At 39.5% G+C, this 16888-nt stretch overlaps 1 protein-coding gene across 18 annotated transcripts in view; it reads left to right on the top strand.

Moving 5' to 3' along the window:
* SYNE1 (spectrin repeat containing nuclear envelope protein 1) overlaps positions 1 to 16888 on the top strand; it is a 466561-nt gene that overhangs the window by 357539 nt on the left and 92134 nt on the right. For all 18 annotated transcript variants that reach the window (XM_081251412.1, XM_081251411.1, XM_081251427.1 and 15 more), the window contains 5 exons: positions 8464 to 8619; positions 11498 to 11668; positions 13820 to 13953; positions 14344 to 14548; positions 16438 to 16620. In XM_081251412.1, the coding sequence (XP_081107538.1) occupies positions 8464 to 8619; positions 11498 to 11668; positions 13820 to 13953; positions 14344 to 14548; positions 16438 to 16620 (849 nt within the window). The remainder of the gene's footprint in view (positions 1 to 8463; positions 8620 to 11497; positions 11669 to 13819; positions 13954 to 14343; positions 14549 to 16437; positions 16621 to 16888) is intronic.

The raw sequence follows: 16888 nt of genomic DNA, 5'->3' as shown, positions 1-16888 counted from the left end.
TTCGATGTATAGTATCATGTCATGTGCAAAGAATGACAGTTTTCCTTCTTTTTTTACAATTTGTATTCCATTTATTTCTTTTTCTTCTCTGATTGCCATGGCTAGGACTTCCAAAACTATGTTGAATAGGAGTGGCGAGAGTGGACATCCTTGTCTTGTTTCTGATCTTAGTGGAAATGCCTTTAGTTTTTCACCATTGAGAATGATGCTTGCTGTGGGTTTGTCATATATGACCTTTATTATGTTGAGGTAGTTTCCCTCTATGCCCATTTTCTGGAGAGTCTTTATCATAAATAGGTATTGAATTTTGTCAAATGCTTTTTCTGCATCTATTGAGATGATCATATGGTTTTTATTCCTTAATTGGTTAATGTGGTGTATCACATTGATTGATTTGCATATATTGAAGAATCCTTGAATCCCTGGGATAAATCCCACTTGTTCATGGTGTATGATCCTTTTAATGTGCTGTTGGATTCTGTTTGCTAGTATTTTGTTCAGGATTTTTGCATCTATGTTCATCAGTGATATTGGTCTATAATTTTCTTTTTTGTGATATATTTTTCTGGTTTTGGTATCAGGGTGATGGTGGCCTCGTAGAATGAATTTGGGAGTGTTTCTCCCTCTGCAATTTTTTGGAAGAGTTTGAAAAGGATCGGTGTTAGCTCTTCTCTGAATGTTTGATAGAATTTGCCTGTGAAGCCATCTGGTCCTGGACTTTTTTTGTTGGAAGATTTTTAATCACAGTTTCAATTTCATTGCTTGTGATAGGTCTGTTTATATTTTCTAATTCTTCCTTGTTCAGTCTTGGAAAATTGTACCTTTCCAAGAATTTGTCCACTTCTTCATGGTTGTGCATTTTATTGGCATATGGTTGTTTGTAGTAGTCTCTTATAATCCTTTGTATTTCTGCAGTGTCGGTTGTGATTTCTCCTTTGTCATTTCTAATTTTATTGATTTTCATCCTCTCCCTTTTTTTCTTGATGAGTCTGGCTAAGGGTTTATCAATTTTGTTTATCTTCTCAAAGTACCAGCTTTTAGTTTTATTGATCTTTGCTACTGTTTTCCTCATTTCAATTTCATTTATTTCTGCTCTGATCTTTATGATTTCTTTCCTTGACTTTGGGTTTTCTTTGTTCTTCTTTCTCTAGTTGTTTTAAATGTAGGGTTATATTGTTTATTTGAGATTTTTCTTGTTTCTTGAGGTGAGATTGAATTGCTATAAACTTCCCTCTTAGAACTGCTTTTCTGCGTCCTATAGGTTTTGGGTCATCATGTTTTCATTGTCATTTGTCTCTAGGTATTTTTTTTATTTCATCTTTGATTTCTTCAGTGATCTCTTGGTTATTTAATAGCACACTGTTTAGTCTCCATGTATTTGTGTTTTTTACAGTTTTTTCCTGTAACTGGTTTCCAATCTCATAGCACTGTGGTCAGAAAAGATGCTTGATACAATTTCAATTTTCTTAAATTTTCCAAGGCTTGATTTGTGACCCAAGATGTGATCTGTCCTGGAGATTGTTCCATGTGCACTTGAGAAGAAAATGTATTCTGCCACTTTTGGGTGGATTGTTCTATAAATATCTATTAAATCTATCTGGTCTATTGTGTCATTTAAAGCTTGTGTTTCCTTATTTATTTTCTGTTTGGATGATCTGTCCATTGGTGTAAGTGGGGTGTTAAAGTCACCTACTCCTGTTGTGTTACTGTCGATTTCTCCTTTCTTTTTTTTTTTTTTTGCTGTACGCGGGCCTCTCACTGCTGTGGCCTCTCCCGTTGCGGAGCACAGGCTCCGGACACACAGGCTCCGCGACCATGGCTCGCGGGCCCAGCCGCTGCGCGGCATGTGGGATCTTCCGGGATAGGGACACGAACCCGTGTCCCCTGCATCGGCAGGCGGACTCTCAACCACTGCGCCACCAGGGAAGCCCTCGATTTCTCCTTTCATGGTTGTTAGCATTTTCCTTATGTATTGAGGTGCTCCTATGTTGGGTACATAAACATTTATAATTGTTATATCTTCTTGTATTGATCCTTTGATCATTATGTAGTGTTCCTCCTTATCTCTTGTAACAGTCCTTATTTTAAAGTCTAGTTTATCTGATATGAGTATTGCTACTCCAGCTTGCTTTTGATTTCCATTTGCATAGAATATCTTTTTTCCATCCTTTCACTTTCGGTCTGTATGTGTCCCTAGGTCTGACGTGGGTATCTTGTAGACAGCATATATATGGGTCTTGTTTTTGTATCCTTTCAGGTCTTGTTTTTATGTCTTTTGGTTGGGGCATTTAATCCATTTACATTCAAGGTTTGTTTTTTTTTTTTTGTGGTACGCGGGCCTCTCACTGTTGTGGCCTCTCCCGTTATGGAGCACAGGCTCCAGACGCACAGTCTCAGTGGCCATGGCTCAAGGGCCCAGCTGCTCCGCGGCACGTGGTATCTTCCCGGACCGGGGCACAAATCCACGTCCCCTGCATCGGCAGATGGACTCTCAACCACTGCGCCACCAGGGAAGCCCCGAGGTTATTATTGATATGTATGTTCCTATTACCATTTTCTTAATTGTTTTGGGTCTGTTTTTGTGAGTTTTTTTCTTCTCTTGTGTTTCCCACCTAGAGAAGTTTCTTTAGCATTTGTTGTAAAGCTGGTTTGGTGGTGCTGAATTCTCTTAGCTTTTGCTTGTCTGAAAAGCTTTTGATTTCTCCATCAAATCTGAATGAAATCCTTGCTGGATAGAGTAATCTTGGTTTTAGATTTTTCTCTTTCATCACTTTATGTATTCTGCCACTCCCTTCTGGCCTGTAGAGTTTTTGGTGAAAAATCAGCTGATAAACTTATGAGGATTCCTTTGCATGTTATTTTTTGTTTTTTCCCTTGCTGCTTTTAATATTTTTTCTTTGAATTTAATTTTTTTTAGTTTGATTAATATGTGTCTTGGTGTGTTTTTCCTAGGGTTTATCCTGTATGGGACTGTCTGTGCTTCCTAGACTTGGGTGACTATTTCCTTTCCCATGTTATGGAAGTTTTCAACTATAACTATAACTTCAGATATTTTCTCAGACCCTTTCTTTTTCTCTTATTCTTCTGGGACCCCTATAATTCGAATGTTGGTGCATTTAGTGTTGTCCCAGAGGGTCTCTGAAATTGTCTTCAATTCTTTTCATTCTTTTTTCTCTATTCTGCTCCTTGGCAGTTATTTCCACCATTTTGTCTTACAGCTCACTTATTTGTTCTTCTGCCTCAGTTATTCTATTATTGATAACCTTCTAGTATATTTTTCATTTCAGTTATTGGGTTGTTCTTCTCTGTTTGTTTATTCTTTAGTTCTTCTAGATATTTGTTAAACATTTATTTTCTCAATTGTGCACCTCCATTCTATTTCTGAGATTCTGGATCATCTTTACTATCATTACTCTGAATTCTTTTTCAGGTAGATTACCTATTTCCTCTTCATTTATTTGGTCTTCATTTATTTATAGGCTTTTACCTTGCTCCTTCATCTGTGACATATTTTTTTGCTGTCTCATTTTTTAATTTTTTTTATGAGTGGGATTGTGTTCCTGTCTTAGTGGTTGTTTGCCCTGAGGCTTCCAACACTGGAGTTTGTAGGCTGTTGGGTAGAGCTGAGATGAGGACCTCCATGAGACCTCACTCCAATGAATATTCCCTGGGGTCTGAGGTTCTCTGTCAGTCCAGTGCTTTGGACTCAGAGCTCCCACCGCAGGAACTTCGCCCGACTGCCAGCTCATGAACCACGATCCCCCAATCTGCATGGCGTGGCAGAAAAAAAAAAAAAAGGAAAGAAAGAAGAAAAGAAAAGAAAGTAAAAAAATAGGGGAGAAGGCCTTGGCTGTGGAGGGCGGGGCCTAAACAAGGGCAAGGTTTGGGTGGTTGGCGAGGCCAATGCTCAGGACCCACAGGGCTGGAAAAGGTCCTGGGTTCTGTAGGGAGTGGGGCTTAGGTTCAAGGAACAGAAGGCGCCCAGGTCTGCCCCCCACCCCTGGTCTCAGAGGGTTGTGGGGACCTCACCTGGGAGCTCAGTGGGGCTCCTGGGCCCGAGTGGACAGGGAAAACACCCTCCACTCCTCTCCTGCTCCTCCTGGAGGGCCCTTCTCACCTGACTCTCCTGTTCTCCCCTCAGCCTCCTTCCTGTGCCCCCAGGACCAATGTGGCCGGGGGGAGAAGGGGGCCCTGTAGGGCAGGGGATCAGCCTGGGAACTCAGCAGGCTCCCCGGGCCCAAGTGGGCGGGGCAAATGCCCTCTGCTCCTCTCCCGCTCCTCCTGGATGGCTCCTCCCACCTGCCTCTCCTTATCTCCCTGGCCCCAGGGGTGCCGATCCTTTCTGGCCTCCACTTCTCCTCCCCCCTCAGTCCCCCACGTCCTACCAGTTCACTTGGGGGTTCCTCTCGTCTCCTTAGGCATCAGGGTCCCCCACCAGCAGCCGGCAGGCATCCTAATTATGGGGAGATGCTAACTCGGCATCTTCCCACACTGCCATCTTGACTCCACCTCCCCAGACATCGTGTCATTTTATTCCTGCATGCTACAGTGTGCCTCTCTAAAAGAAATGGACCTTTTTCTTATATAACCATAATATCATTATCCCCACAAAAAAATTCACAGTAACCCCTGAATACTATTTAATGCCCAACTCATAACACTATTTCCTCAATTGTCTTTAAAATATCTTTTTTAAAGTTAATTTACTTAAACAAAGATGTCACAGTGTCCACATCTTCCCTTTCTTCTTAGATCTTTTAAGTCTCTTTAAGTTTTTTTTTTGACACTATTAACTTGTTGCAAAAACTGTAGACTGGACTCAGGTTCAGGATTAGCCTGTGTAGTTCCTTGAGATGCTCTCCTCTCCCCTGTATTTCCTATAAATGGAAGTCAGCCCTAGAGGCTTGATTGGATTCTGGTTCAACTCCAATGAGCCAGCGCTTCCCAGGGGACAGTGTTACCTCCTACTGTGTCCCACTGGGAAGACCGAGCAGCGCCTGCTTGTTCTCCTGTTGGTGATAAGGATCTTGGTGCATGTGGAGTGGGCAGACTCTAAATGTTTTCCAGTGACTTAGAACCACTTAATATTGCCTCAGGGATTCTTGTTTATACAAAAGAAATGTAAGCTGTTACAGCAAATGCTGTAATTTTTAAAAAATAATTCAATAATTTGTAGTGTGTTACAGATTAGCTGTGATAGCTCTCTGTAGTGTTTCCTAAGGACAATTGAAGGTTAAACTGTGAAGCAATTCCACAGAAACGCTTATTTCCCCAAATTTTGTTTTTATATTTCAGCTTTCAAAAAGAAAGGCCTTTGGTAATGATCTTCCTTCCAACCAGCAGTTTTTCTTTAGGGGCATATGTAAAGAGATGTATATTTAAGCTCTCAGTCAAAGCTTTTTGGTTCCAAAAGGAAGAGCACATGCTCTTGTGCTGGGCTGACAAGCTCATGGATTACAATTTTGAGGGTGCATGAAAATGGTAAAGAAAAGTATCATACAGGGAACTAACTTGATATTTAAAAAAAAATAAAAACCTTCACATCAGAAGATTGGTGTGTAAAAGATGGAAGACCAAAAACATGCATCAGCTAGTCTTACTGCCTTTTCAATTTTCCAGGAGCCAGTAGGATTTCAAGTAGTAAGCTATGAATTCTAAAATGTACAAGTAAGCCAGAATTTCACAATTTTACTTCAAAGGATGACTTCGTAAGTTAAAATGTTTTCATTAAAATTAAAACATAATTTCAGCATTAACATTAGCAAGATTAGTGCTTCCTTGTTACACTGTTATAATAATAAACTTGACTATTAAAAGACTGAAATATAGGTTAATTTAACTTTTCTTTTCCTTTATTTTTCTTCTGCCTTCTTTCCTTTTATTTTTCTCTTTCTTACTATTTTTTCTTCTCTTTAATGTATACTTTTTTCTGCCATGTTCCATTTTCCTTTTATGTACATGTCTTCTATTTAACACAGAGGGAGAGATTGCTAGCTGGAAAATGTAGCAGAAACTTGACCAAGTTTCACTCCTTTTCAGACCCAAATTTCTAACCTCCCAGAGGGTCACACCAGGCAGTGTCAGGAGGAAAAGCTTCAAGTATGGTTGAAAGAACTTAACTCCAATGCCAGTTTGTGATGTCAAATGAAAAGTCAGTGTTTTTGAAACAAAGAACAGAATGAAAGTAGACCATATAGTTATTTGGGGGCATCACATATAAATCACAGTAGCCTAACTGGCAGGTTCCATTTGGCAGTACCACAAACCTTGATAAAAATTTATTGTCATTTTTGAGAAATAGTTCTTCTGGACCAGAGTGTAGAATTCAAGCCAGCATACTTACATTGGTGACTGGATTCAAGCTTTCTTTTGTTTAAAAAATCTTGGATATTTTCCCACTCTTTCAGAAGTGATTTATGAATTTGAACCAACATAAAAACTGATATTTATGAATTAACCCAAGTTAAGAATGATTTATGATAGCAAAAAAATATTAGGTTTGGCTTTTCCCTTCATTGATCAGAAACAGAATCATCTTTTAATTATTATTGGAGGGAAAGGAAAACACCTTTGTTTTGCACAAAATATATATTTCATTCCTGTTTCCCTCCTGGGTTTTGCTTTTATGCCAACATAAATGTGCAGGACACTTTTGAGATGTGTTTCTAAGCAATGGGTCATTCATTTAATATTGCTCACTTAAAAAGTTAACATCTATGGATAAATGAGGATAAATTCAATTCCAGTGGTTGAGTTTTAGGATCATATTAAAGACAATGTTGGAAGGATTATTTATGATTATGTAATCTTTTAGAGAAGCAGAGAGAAAAATCCTTAAATGGTAAAGTTCATTATGTTTTCTTTACTGTATAAAGGACCTGTAACACTGGTAATCACTATATTTATTTTCAGGTTAATTATCAGAGCTGTCAAAATACTGACAAAATTATAAAGTGAAAATGAAAGAACAGTTATTCAAAACAAAAATGATCTCTTTAGGCTACTAATTACATGAACTTCTAATTAATATATCAAGGCAAAAATAGCTTCATAATAGTTAAGGAGAGAAAAATAAATAAATTTGCAGTGAAGCGGTGCAGATTACCAAATGGCTGAATAAAATAAACTCTTACATTTGCCTAGTTTTTAACAGCTTAAAAGGGATTTCATAGATTTATTTATCTAATGTTATCCCTTTGAGATAAGCAAATGTATTATTATTCCTATTTTATACATAAGGTAGGGAGTGATTAAAAGATTGGACCACATGAAGCAAAAATTAAAAGAGGTACATTTGTAACTAAAACAGCAGAGACCAGGACTTCTCACTAGTATCCTATCCATAGCACTACCCAAGCCCAAGGGAGTTATCCATATGTGGATCATGACAGGAAGCTGGAAATCTTTTTCACAGAATTGAGACATTATCCAAACTTAAAATATTTTGCAATTTTCTTCGCTCTAACCTCCAAGGCCTACAATCTGCATATCTAGTTCTGGGGGGTGTACTTTTGACTATGAGCATGTAACCAGGATCAATATACAGCTTCTCACATCACCCCGACATGGATTTACCTCTTCTCCACAATTCCCATCTGCCTCCAGCACTGGGCTGGGAGTCAGTGGGCTCAGAAGTCTTGGATTCTAATTCTACTTCTGGCCTTTTTGTGACTGGAGACAGGTTGCATGACATAATCTCCCACTGTTCATCCATAAAATGTTGATAGCAGTCTCAGCCTGGCTCACTGAGCTTTCCAGAGTTTCAGATGGCTTTAAAATATCGGTGAGGATTATGGTTAAGTATGACCTCCAGATCATTGCCTCATTTTCTTTTTTGAACATTTCATCCTGACCATTATAAATGCAAATTCTAAAGAAAATGAGGATTCAATTCATGAAAAAAAACTTGTACAACTTTTCATACTCACTTAGAATCAGAGTATTTTAGGGAGAAAGACAGGTTAATAGAGACTCTGATTTTTCATCTGAAGAAACTGAGACCCTGTGGAAGTTTCTCACTTGCTCAAAGTGGCACAGCTTGATAGTCACAGAAATGTAACTAAATCTCAGATACTGGGGTCCAGAATACCATTCTAACACATTTCATCCCATGAGCTAGGACTGTGTAACTTTTCCAACAGCAAGATAAATGAATGTGAGAATATAAATCATGTTACCATTTCCAACATATATTTCTTTCCTTGTAGCTTCTTGAAAAAACTTATCTAGTGCCATTTAAATTTTGTGTGTTTTTTGTTATGCTAATTTCTCATGGAATGAAAAGAGAATTTTAAAAATTTAAATGTAAGAAGAAGTATCACTCTGGCGACCCTATCCTGAGAATGATAAGCTTTTCAGATTAATAAAAGATTTTTCGGCTGTGGGACTATAATGGCTCAATTTCAGTGTACCCCAGAGTTCCATAATAGAATAATTTAAAATGACTGTTTCTTCGTCTTTCAGGATCTGGAAGATTTGATTAAAGCAAAAGAAAAAGAGGTAGAGAAAATTGAGCAGAATGGACTTGCTTTGATTCAGAACAAGAAAGAAGAAGTCTCTGGCTTTGTCATGAGCACGCTTCAGGATCTCAACCACACCTGGGCAAATTTAGACCACATGGTAAGGTTTCTTGTGGAGAGCTGCCTCCAAGACTGTGGTTGCCATCTCATGTCCAAATGTGACATAGGTTTTGGTTTTCCTAAAATAAATAAATAAATAATCACAGAATCTACACAGCATCTATTGGTAGTGTTAAGTCCACTTTATTAATCTTCTTTTAAAGAGCCTAGCTTTGGATGTTTCCTGTAATTAACATTACTATGAAGATGACTTTCTTAATAATCTTAGCCATTCCCATGTCCATAGATACCATCTAGGCACAGATGGTTCTCAGATGTGTATCCTCAGACTGGATTTCTCGCCTAAACTATAGACAGAGACAGACACAGAGGGAAGTCCTCTGTAGACATCTCCGCTTGCATGACCATTAGACATCTCAAACTTCCTGCCCAAACCAACTCCCATTCTTTTTTTTTTTTTTAATTTTATTTATTTATTTATTTATTTTTGCTGTGTTGGGTCTTTGTTTCTGTGCACAGGCTTTCTCTAGTTGTTGCAAGCGGGGGCCACTCTTCATCGTGGTGCGCGAGCCTCTCACTGTCGCAACCTCTCTTGTTGCGGAGCACAGGCTCCAGACGCGCAGGCTCAGTAGTTGTGACTCACGGGCCCAGTTGCTCCGTGACATGTGGGATCTTCCTGGACCAGGGCTCGAACCCGTGTCCCCTGCATTGGCAGGCAGATTCTCAACCACTGCACCACCAGGGAAGCCCCCAACTCCCATTCTTCCCCCACAAACCTACACTTTCTGCCACCTCAGTTCATGGCAGCTCTACCTGTCCAGTTGCATGGGCTGAAACCTATGGGTCATTCTTCACTCCTCTCTTTCCCTCAGACCCACACAGAGTCCATCAACAATCTTGTCAGCTCTATTTTCAGGATACATCTAGAATCCAGCCTCTGCCCCACTCTGTGCAGCTAGCACCTAGGTCTAAGTCACCGTCACTGCTTGCTTTGATTATTTCAGTGGCCTCCTAAATAGTCTCCGTGCCAGAGAAGTCCTGGTAAAATGGAAGTCAGATCACACCAGTCCTCTGCTCACAACCCCGCAATATCTTCCTGTCTCATTCAGAATGAGGCCAAAACCATGCGGTTCCCACTGCTAGCCCACAGGTTTCTTGTGCTTCTGGTCTCCCCCTAGTCTGGAACCCAGTGGTGTGCTCCACACTCGGGGACTTTGTCCTGGCTCTTCCCTCTGCCCGGAGCCCCCTCTCGCTAATATCCGCATGGCCATTCCCTCTCCTCAAAGCCCTTGTTTAAATTCGCCATCTCAGGGAGGGCTTTCCTGACCACCTTGTTTTAAATGACAGCCTTTGCACCCTCCCCTTACATTCTCTGACTCTCTTCTCCGCTTTGCTTTTATCTGTGTTATTTATCAACTTCTAACATATGATATGGTCTGCTCGTTTATTTAAATTCTCTCACTAAAACGTAAGCTCTGTGAAGATGTTTGACATTATGTGCTGAATAGAGGGTTGAATCCTCCAGTAAGAATACATGTAACAACTCCTGCTCTGCACACACCTGTGCCAGTGGTTCCTGCCCACACTTTCCAGAGGTGAGGGCTGAGGCACCAACAGACTGACACCTTGACAGGGACCAAGGTGTCCAGCAAACCGCTTCTCACAGTCCACGTGATGGTCTCCGAGGGCAGCTTTCTAATTACCTTATCTTTAACCCGATTTTAAATCTAGTTCGTTTTATTTTATGCACTTTTATAAATCATCACAATTCTTTGGAAGCAATTTACCATCTAAATAAATTGAGTGGTTCTTTCACAGAAACATCTTCTCATGAAAAACAACCAAAAATAATACAAGGAAGAAATAGACGATTTAGAAATTCTCATTGATCTCTTGGCTTTACATTCATGTTTGTTCCTGACTTTCCTAGGACAGGCCCTGACACCTGCCTGTACGCGGGAGTGTTGCCTCGTTTTCTTAGGCCTTTGGCCCATGTGATAGTACCTCGATTGGTTTCAACATTTTTGGTTATGCTAAGAAAAAGAGCAGAGAATTCAGGTGCAAGTTAATTTATATGATCTCTTTTCTTAATCATGGCCATACTTACTCCATATTCAAAAGATTAGAAGTGAAATCCAGGAAGTCCAAAGCAGATATGATACAGATCAAACTAAAACCTTTTCTGTTGCAGATAAGTACAGGAAAGAATGTTCTTGGATGTTTTATCTTAAGATATTCATTTGAGTGTGGGTGTGTGTGGGTGTGTGTGTGAGAGAGAGAGAGAGAGAGAGCTTGGACATACCTGGGATGGATCGATAGGTAAATAGTTAGATAGATAAATAGATAGGTAGGTAAGTAGATGGACAGATGATAGATAGGTTTCATTTCTTGGGACCAGTCTGCCTAGATTTACATCTAGATCTTTCACACTCTAACAGTATGATCTCAGGTGATTTTTATAACCTCTTTGTCCCTCAGTTTCCTTAATATAAGATGAGCATAACGATCCCATCTACCTCATAAGGTTGTTATGAGAATAAAATGGGTTAATGCATTTAAAACACTCGTTTAATATGTTTCCTAAACTGTGGTATTAAATATACTGACCTTTTATCACTTTTATATTATAATACATATAAATAATATGTACTATAGGTAAAGGTTATATATATATATATAAAACCTTTTTAAGCATTTTAATTTAGACTGCATGATCAAAAGTATGAAAGGCTTAAATTTCAACATTGCTACATTTTACTTTTCAAATCTTTTTTTTTAATTTGAGTTTATTTATAATGGTTGAAATCCCAATGAAGTTCTTAAATGTTAATATTTTTCCCATCAATGCAATATATATTTATATATTTTATCACTTAAAATATTATGCAATTATAAGAAGCCTCTGTCTCTTTCAAAAGGTTGGGCAATTAAAGATCCTGCTGAAGTCTGTGCTTGACCAGTGGAGCCACCACAAAGTGGCCTTTGATGAGATAAACAGTTACCTCATGGAGGCCAGATACTCTCTCTCCCGATTCCGTCTGCTGACCGGATCTTTAGAAGCTGTGCAGGTTCAGGTAGACAATCTTCAGGTAAGGGATGAATTGAACCCATCCTTAACATCCTTTTTAATTTGAGAAAAAAAATTTTTTTTAAATGAGCAAATGCGAACATCATCCTGGAATAATTAGTGTATATTGTTTACATTTAATTATTTTAAAAATATTTAAAATTAATTTTACCTGCTTTATTTGTTACATAACCAAACTTGCCTGTGGATACCAAATTCTGGAATAACTGGTATATAACTAAATGATTTTTTAATTATATAAATATCCACATGAGGACTTCTCTGGTGGCGCAGTGGTTGAGAGTCCGCCTGTCGATGCAGGGGACACGGGTTCGTGCCCCGGTCCGGGAAGATCCCACATGCCGTGGAGCGGCTGGGCCCGTGAGCCATGGCCGCTGGGCCTGCGCGTCCGGAGCCTGTTCTCTGCAATGGGAGAGGCCACAACAGTGAGAGGCCTGCGTACCACAAAAAAAAAAAAAAAAAAAAAAAAATCCACATGAATGTATTTTATAAAATGATTTTATACCCAAATCAATCTCCTGGATCCATTATTGCTGCCTTTTATGTCTTCCCCTTCTCTTTTTTATCCTGCTTTTCTAAACACATTCTACAGGATTAAAAAGAAAACAAAAAGAAAAATAACAAAAGTCATAAACTTTTAAACCATTAAGTTGTTTTCTTTGCATTGAGCAGAATGTCAATGGTGTGTACATGTAATCCTCCTTTTCTAGCGCTTACTGCTTGGTTTCCTGTGTGTCCATCATCACTGTATTCATCCAGGAGGACATTGCTGCTGTTTGACTTAAACAGCACACTGTCCTCTCTTAGGTCACTGCTCTCAATCAGCTGCTGCCCTCACTCGCCTGCACACCTGGGCGCTGGGTGCTCTCACCTGCCATTGCCCTTTCTCCCTGGCTAAATAATGCAGCCTATGGGATGAGCAAGTCAGGCCCTAAAGGGTGGGGTGATAGCCTCGCATGTCCCTCCTTACATCGGTCCACGTCCCTGGCTTGGCAATCAAAGTTTATATGTTGCTGACATGATATGCATACTTTCTGAAGGGAATGCCCTTTTTTTGGGTGAGGCAGGAGGGAGGAAGGATAAAATGAGCATATACAGTTTCCTTCTTTTGTGTGTGTGCGTGTGCATGTGCGTGTGTCTGCGCCACACGGCATGTGGGATCTTAGTTCCCCACCAGGGTTCGAATCTGTGCCCCCTTCATTGGAAGTGTGGAGTCTTAACCACTGGACCGCCAGGGAAGTCAAAGTACATACAAAGTATGTACTTTGTAACCTTGTACATACAAAGTACAAGGTTAAATTTCTTTAAACCTTAAAATAGTTGTTGCAGATACTAAGAATCATTAAAACTTATTTTGAGAATAGTAAGCTTAAAAAGACATTTTATAACTTTGAGGAGGTTAGAAGTACTTTTTAATTGAGCTTACTCTGTGTTTCTCATCTTCTGTCTTAAGATATGAAAGGATTCAGGGTCTATCCCTTATATATTTTGATTTGATGGCAACCATATATCAGTGGTAAGTGGGACTGGATTTTTGCAGCCTGCTTCACCTATGGAGTTTTACTAAGAACTGAGTCTATCACTTCAGCAACATTTCCAGGGAAATATCTTTCTTCACTGGTTCTTGGTAGACAACTCCACCAAGCCTATAGCCTGCCTAATAAATATTCTTTGCAAGGAAGAACATCAGAGATAGAACTTAGAGCTGGTACTCAGAAAAGCTATGACTTCTTAAAGTCTCACCATCAGGAATCTCTGGTAGAGCAACTTTGGGTAAGTAATAAAGCAGAGATCTGGACTTTGACCCTGAGCAGCAAAGAGAGCCACAGTATAATGGATTGCACACCCAGCAACCCCACACCTTCCTCCTCGATGGTGGACAGGGGCTCCCCGTGTGAGCTTTCCCAGCAGAACTCCAGCTCCCACTCCAAGAAGTCTCAATTGTTAAGAGGCCTCCTCACACCCATAAGAACAAACTCATAAAAAAGAAAAAATGGTTATCTAAAGAAAGCTCATAAAGCATTGGGGCAAAGGCATGGTTTTTGTATTTGTATGTTTGTATTTATGAAAACAGCTATAAGTTACTCTTAAACTTGATCATTAGAATTTTTAGATCCTGTTATGTCATCTGTGGCACTTTTCCTTTGGGCAGAGTCTTCAAGATGATCTAGAGAAACAGGAAAAGAGCTTACAGAAATTTGGCTCTGTCACCAACCAACTGTTAAAAGAGAGTCACCCGCCTGTGACAGAAACTCTTACCAATACACTAAAAGAAGTCAATATGAGGTATGGAACATGCCGGTTGCTCATTATTCATATCACGATCTTATTATAAATAACAATACAATTAATACACTGGCATTCTGAATTTGAGCTTTATAGGTTCTATTCTATTAATGTTTTCAGTTTCACAAAATGAACTTAAGGATAAGTAAATGTAGTGAAGATATTCAGAAAGGAATTAGAACTGCGGTATACCCCAAGATTGACCTCATTTCTACTACCTACCCTTGAAATATGAGAGTGAAATGTTACTTTTTATTACATTCAGTAGAAATGAGACATCTGCATTATTTCCATATTCACATGAACCAGGATCATGAAAAATAAAATAGTAAATAACAGCATTTGGTGAGAGGTGGGAATCAGCCCATGAGTGTTGGCTATCTTTTCCAGATGGAATCACTTGCTGGAAGAGATTGCAGAGCAGCTGCACGCCAGCAAGGCCCTACTTCAGCTTTGGCAGAGATACAAGGACTACTCCAAACAGTGTGCTGCTACAGTTCAACAGCAGGAGGGTCGAACCAATGAGCTCTTGAAGGCAGCCACTGACAAGGACATCGCGGACGACGAAGTTGCCACATGGATTCAAGATTGCAACGTATGTCCAAGAACTATTGCGTGTTACCAACTTCTCAAGCTTAGACTTCTCAAGTTTAGCAGGGCTGGTGCTGCTGTGTTTAAGCTTTTGTTATGTCTCTATGTGAGACAACTATCCAAAAATAATTGTTTCAAGTATCAGAGAGGCTGCTAGGTTTTCAGAACACAGTTGCACATGTAACAGATTTAAGAGGCCCCCTCCCGTTGTTTTATTTTTAAAGAGTTGTTTTCCCATTTTTCCTAATGGAATACAGTCCATGTGAAAGACTTAGGCTATCTGTTTTTACAGAGATGGTCAATATAAGAAATGACCATATGAAGAGTAATGTTACATCTTTTAAAATTCCACTGTTCCAAAGTATTGTCCAGGGAGGTCCATTATCTCTTATGTAAGCATCCACATAATAATTTCTTCTAAGAACTTAATGGTAGGAAGAGGTCTTTCTTTCCTGATTTATGGGTATACTTCTTTTTAATAGCTTTTTAATATTTCTCTTTTTCACTGGAGCTACCAATAACCTACTTAAGGTTTTCAAGAGCAATTCTTCTCTCGTTTCACCTATCACATGCCTCTTACTATTTGTCCTTATTTGTCTCTATTTTAATGAATTTATTTCAAAGACCTTCTTATAAACTTTCCCAAATCAGTTATTAGAATTAGGCAAGTTATAAAAAGCACATAAATAAAAGTTTAACCCATTCTAAGACCTTCACATGAAAAATGAATAATCACTTTAAAGCTAAAGTTTAAGATTTACAGTAAATTCTGTGCTTTTTTTCTCTTTCCACATAGTTTATCTTTATGAAATTTGTCATTTTCAATTTTCAGTCCTCCTTCGTTGAGATATGCCTGTTCTAGAGTCTAGTGCTCGAGATGATTGCTGTGAATTTTCTGATCTCTCTGTCAGGGTTAAAGTTGCCCTTTGTTTTCCCCTTCTCACTGTAGCCCGTGCACGGGTGTAGCAGGCTCTGCTCTCTCTGTATCTGGTGGGGCACCAGCAACAGGTGGAAGAATCAGTCAGTTGTCATCCCTCAGAGGTAGATGGAAACCAGAAACAGGGAATTTCCACCAGCTTATTAATTTGGAGCATATAAAAGAGTTCCACAAAAAATGGAGGCAAGAGATATCACAGAAAAGAACAGAGATAGAGTCTACCCTTCCTCCTGCTCACCAGAGCCATAGCTAGGCTTCTGCACCCACCAAGAGGGGAGGGTGTGCTGTAACCACTAAAATGTGACCACACGTATAGTTCCTCTCTTGTGTGTATAATATTAAGTCAAAAAAGGTAAAATGTAGCACTGGGTTTTCAATTTGATATCAATTACAGGAAGAGGCAGGAAAAAACTGCCAAAATGTTTTCAGTTATTGGCTCTACTTGTAGATAATGTTTTTTCTTGTTTATATACGTTTTTCTGCATTTCCCCAATGTCCTACAATGAATGTATGTAGCTTTTATAATCAGAATAGTACATTTTTTAAATGTTAATACACACACGTGTTTTTAAAAATGGAATTCAGTTCTTGATTTTTTCCCTGAAGGTGAAGGTTATTTAATGTAATAATTTGACAAATAAGAATTGAGTGTTTCTGGGCTTCCCTGGTGGCTCAGTGGTTGAGAGTCCACCTGCCGATGCAGGGGACACGGATTCATGCCCCGATCCGGGAAGATCCCACATGCCACGGAGCAGCTGGGCCCGTGAGCCGTGGCCGCTGAGCCTGCACATCCAGAGCCTGTGCTCCGCAACGGGAGAGGCCACAACAGCGAGAGGCCCGTGTACCGCAAAAAAAAAAAAAAAAAAAAAAAAAAGAATTGAGTGTTCCTAATTGTTTATAATAAGGAGTACACTTAACATGTTGTTTCATGATGGGCATGCTTTCATCTTCTGTAGGACCTCCTCAAAGGACTGGGGACAGTTAAGGATTCCCTTTTCGTTCTCCACGAGCTGGGAGAGCAACTCAAGCAACAAGTAGATGCCTCGGCAGCATCGGCCATTCAGTCTGATCAACTCTGTTTGAGTCAACACTTACGTGCCCTAGAACAGGCTCTTTGCAAACAGCAGACTATGTTACAGGTACAGAGCTCACATTCAGCAGGTGTTATAAATTGGGCATTCTATAAAACCTGGGCATAAACACAGGAAAGAAAAACTTTTCATCATCGAAACAATGCCTCCTTCAAGACCAGAAGTTAAAAAATAAACAAATTTGGAAGTTCCAATGGGGTCAAGGGAACATGGGAGTCTTGCACTTTTCTCGACAATGTACTTTTGCCCCCAAATCATTGCTTCCTTCCACGGTAAAATATGTTCAATTAATAGACATTAAGTGGCTTTAACGTTA

Source organism: Mesoplodon bidens (genome assembly GCF_964165515.1).
Source record: "Mesoplodon bidens genome assembly, chromosome: 12".
Taxonomy (NCBI): Eukaryota; Metazoa; Chordata; class Mammalia; order Artiodactyla; family Ziphiidae; genus Mesoplodon; species Mesoplodon bidens.
This window is presented reverse-complemented; position numbering and strand designations above follow the sequence as displayed.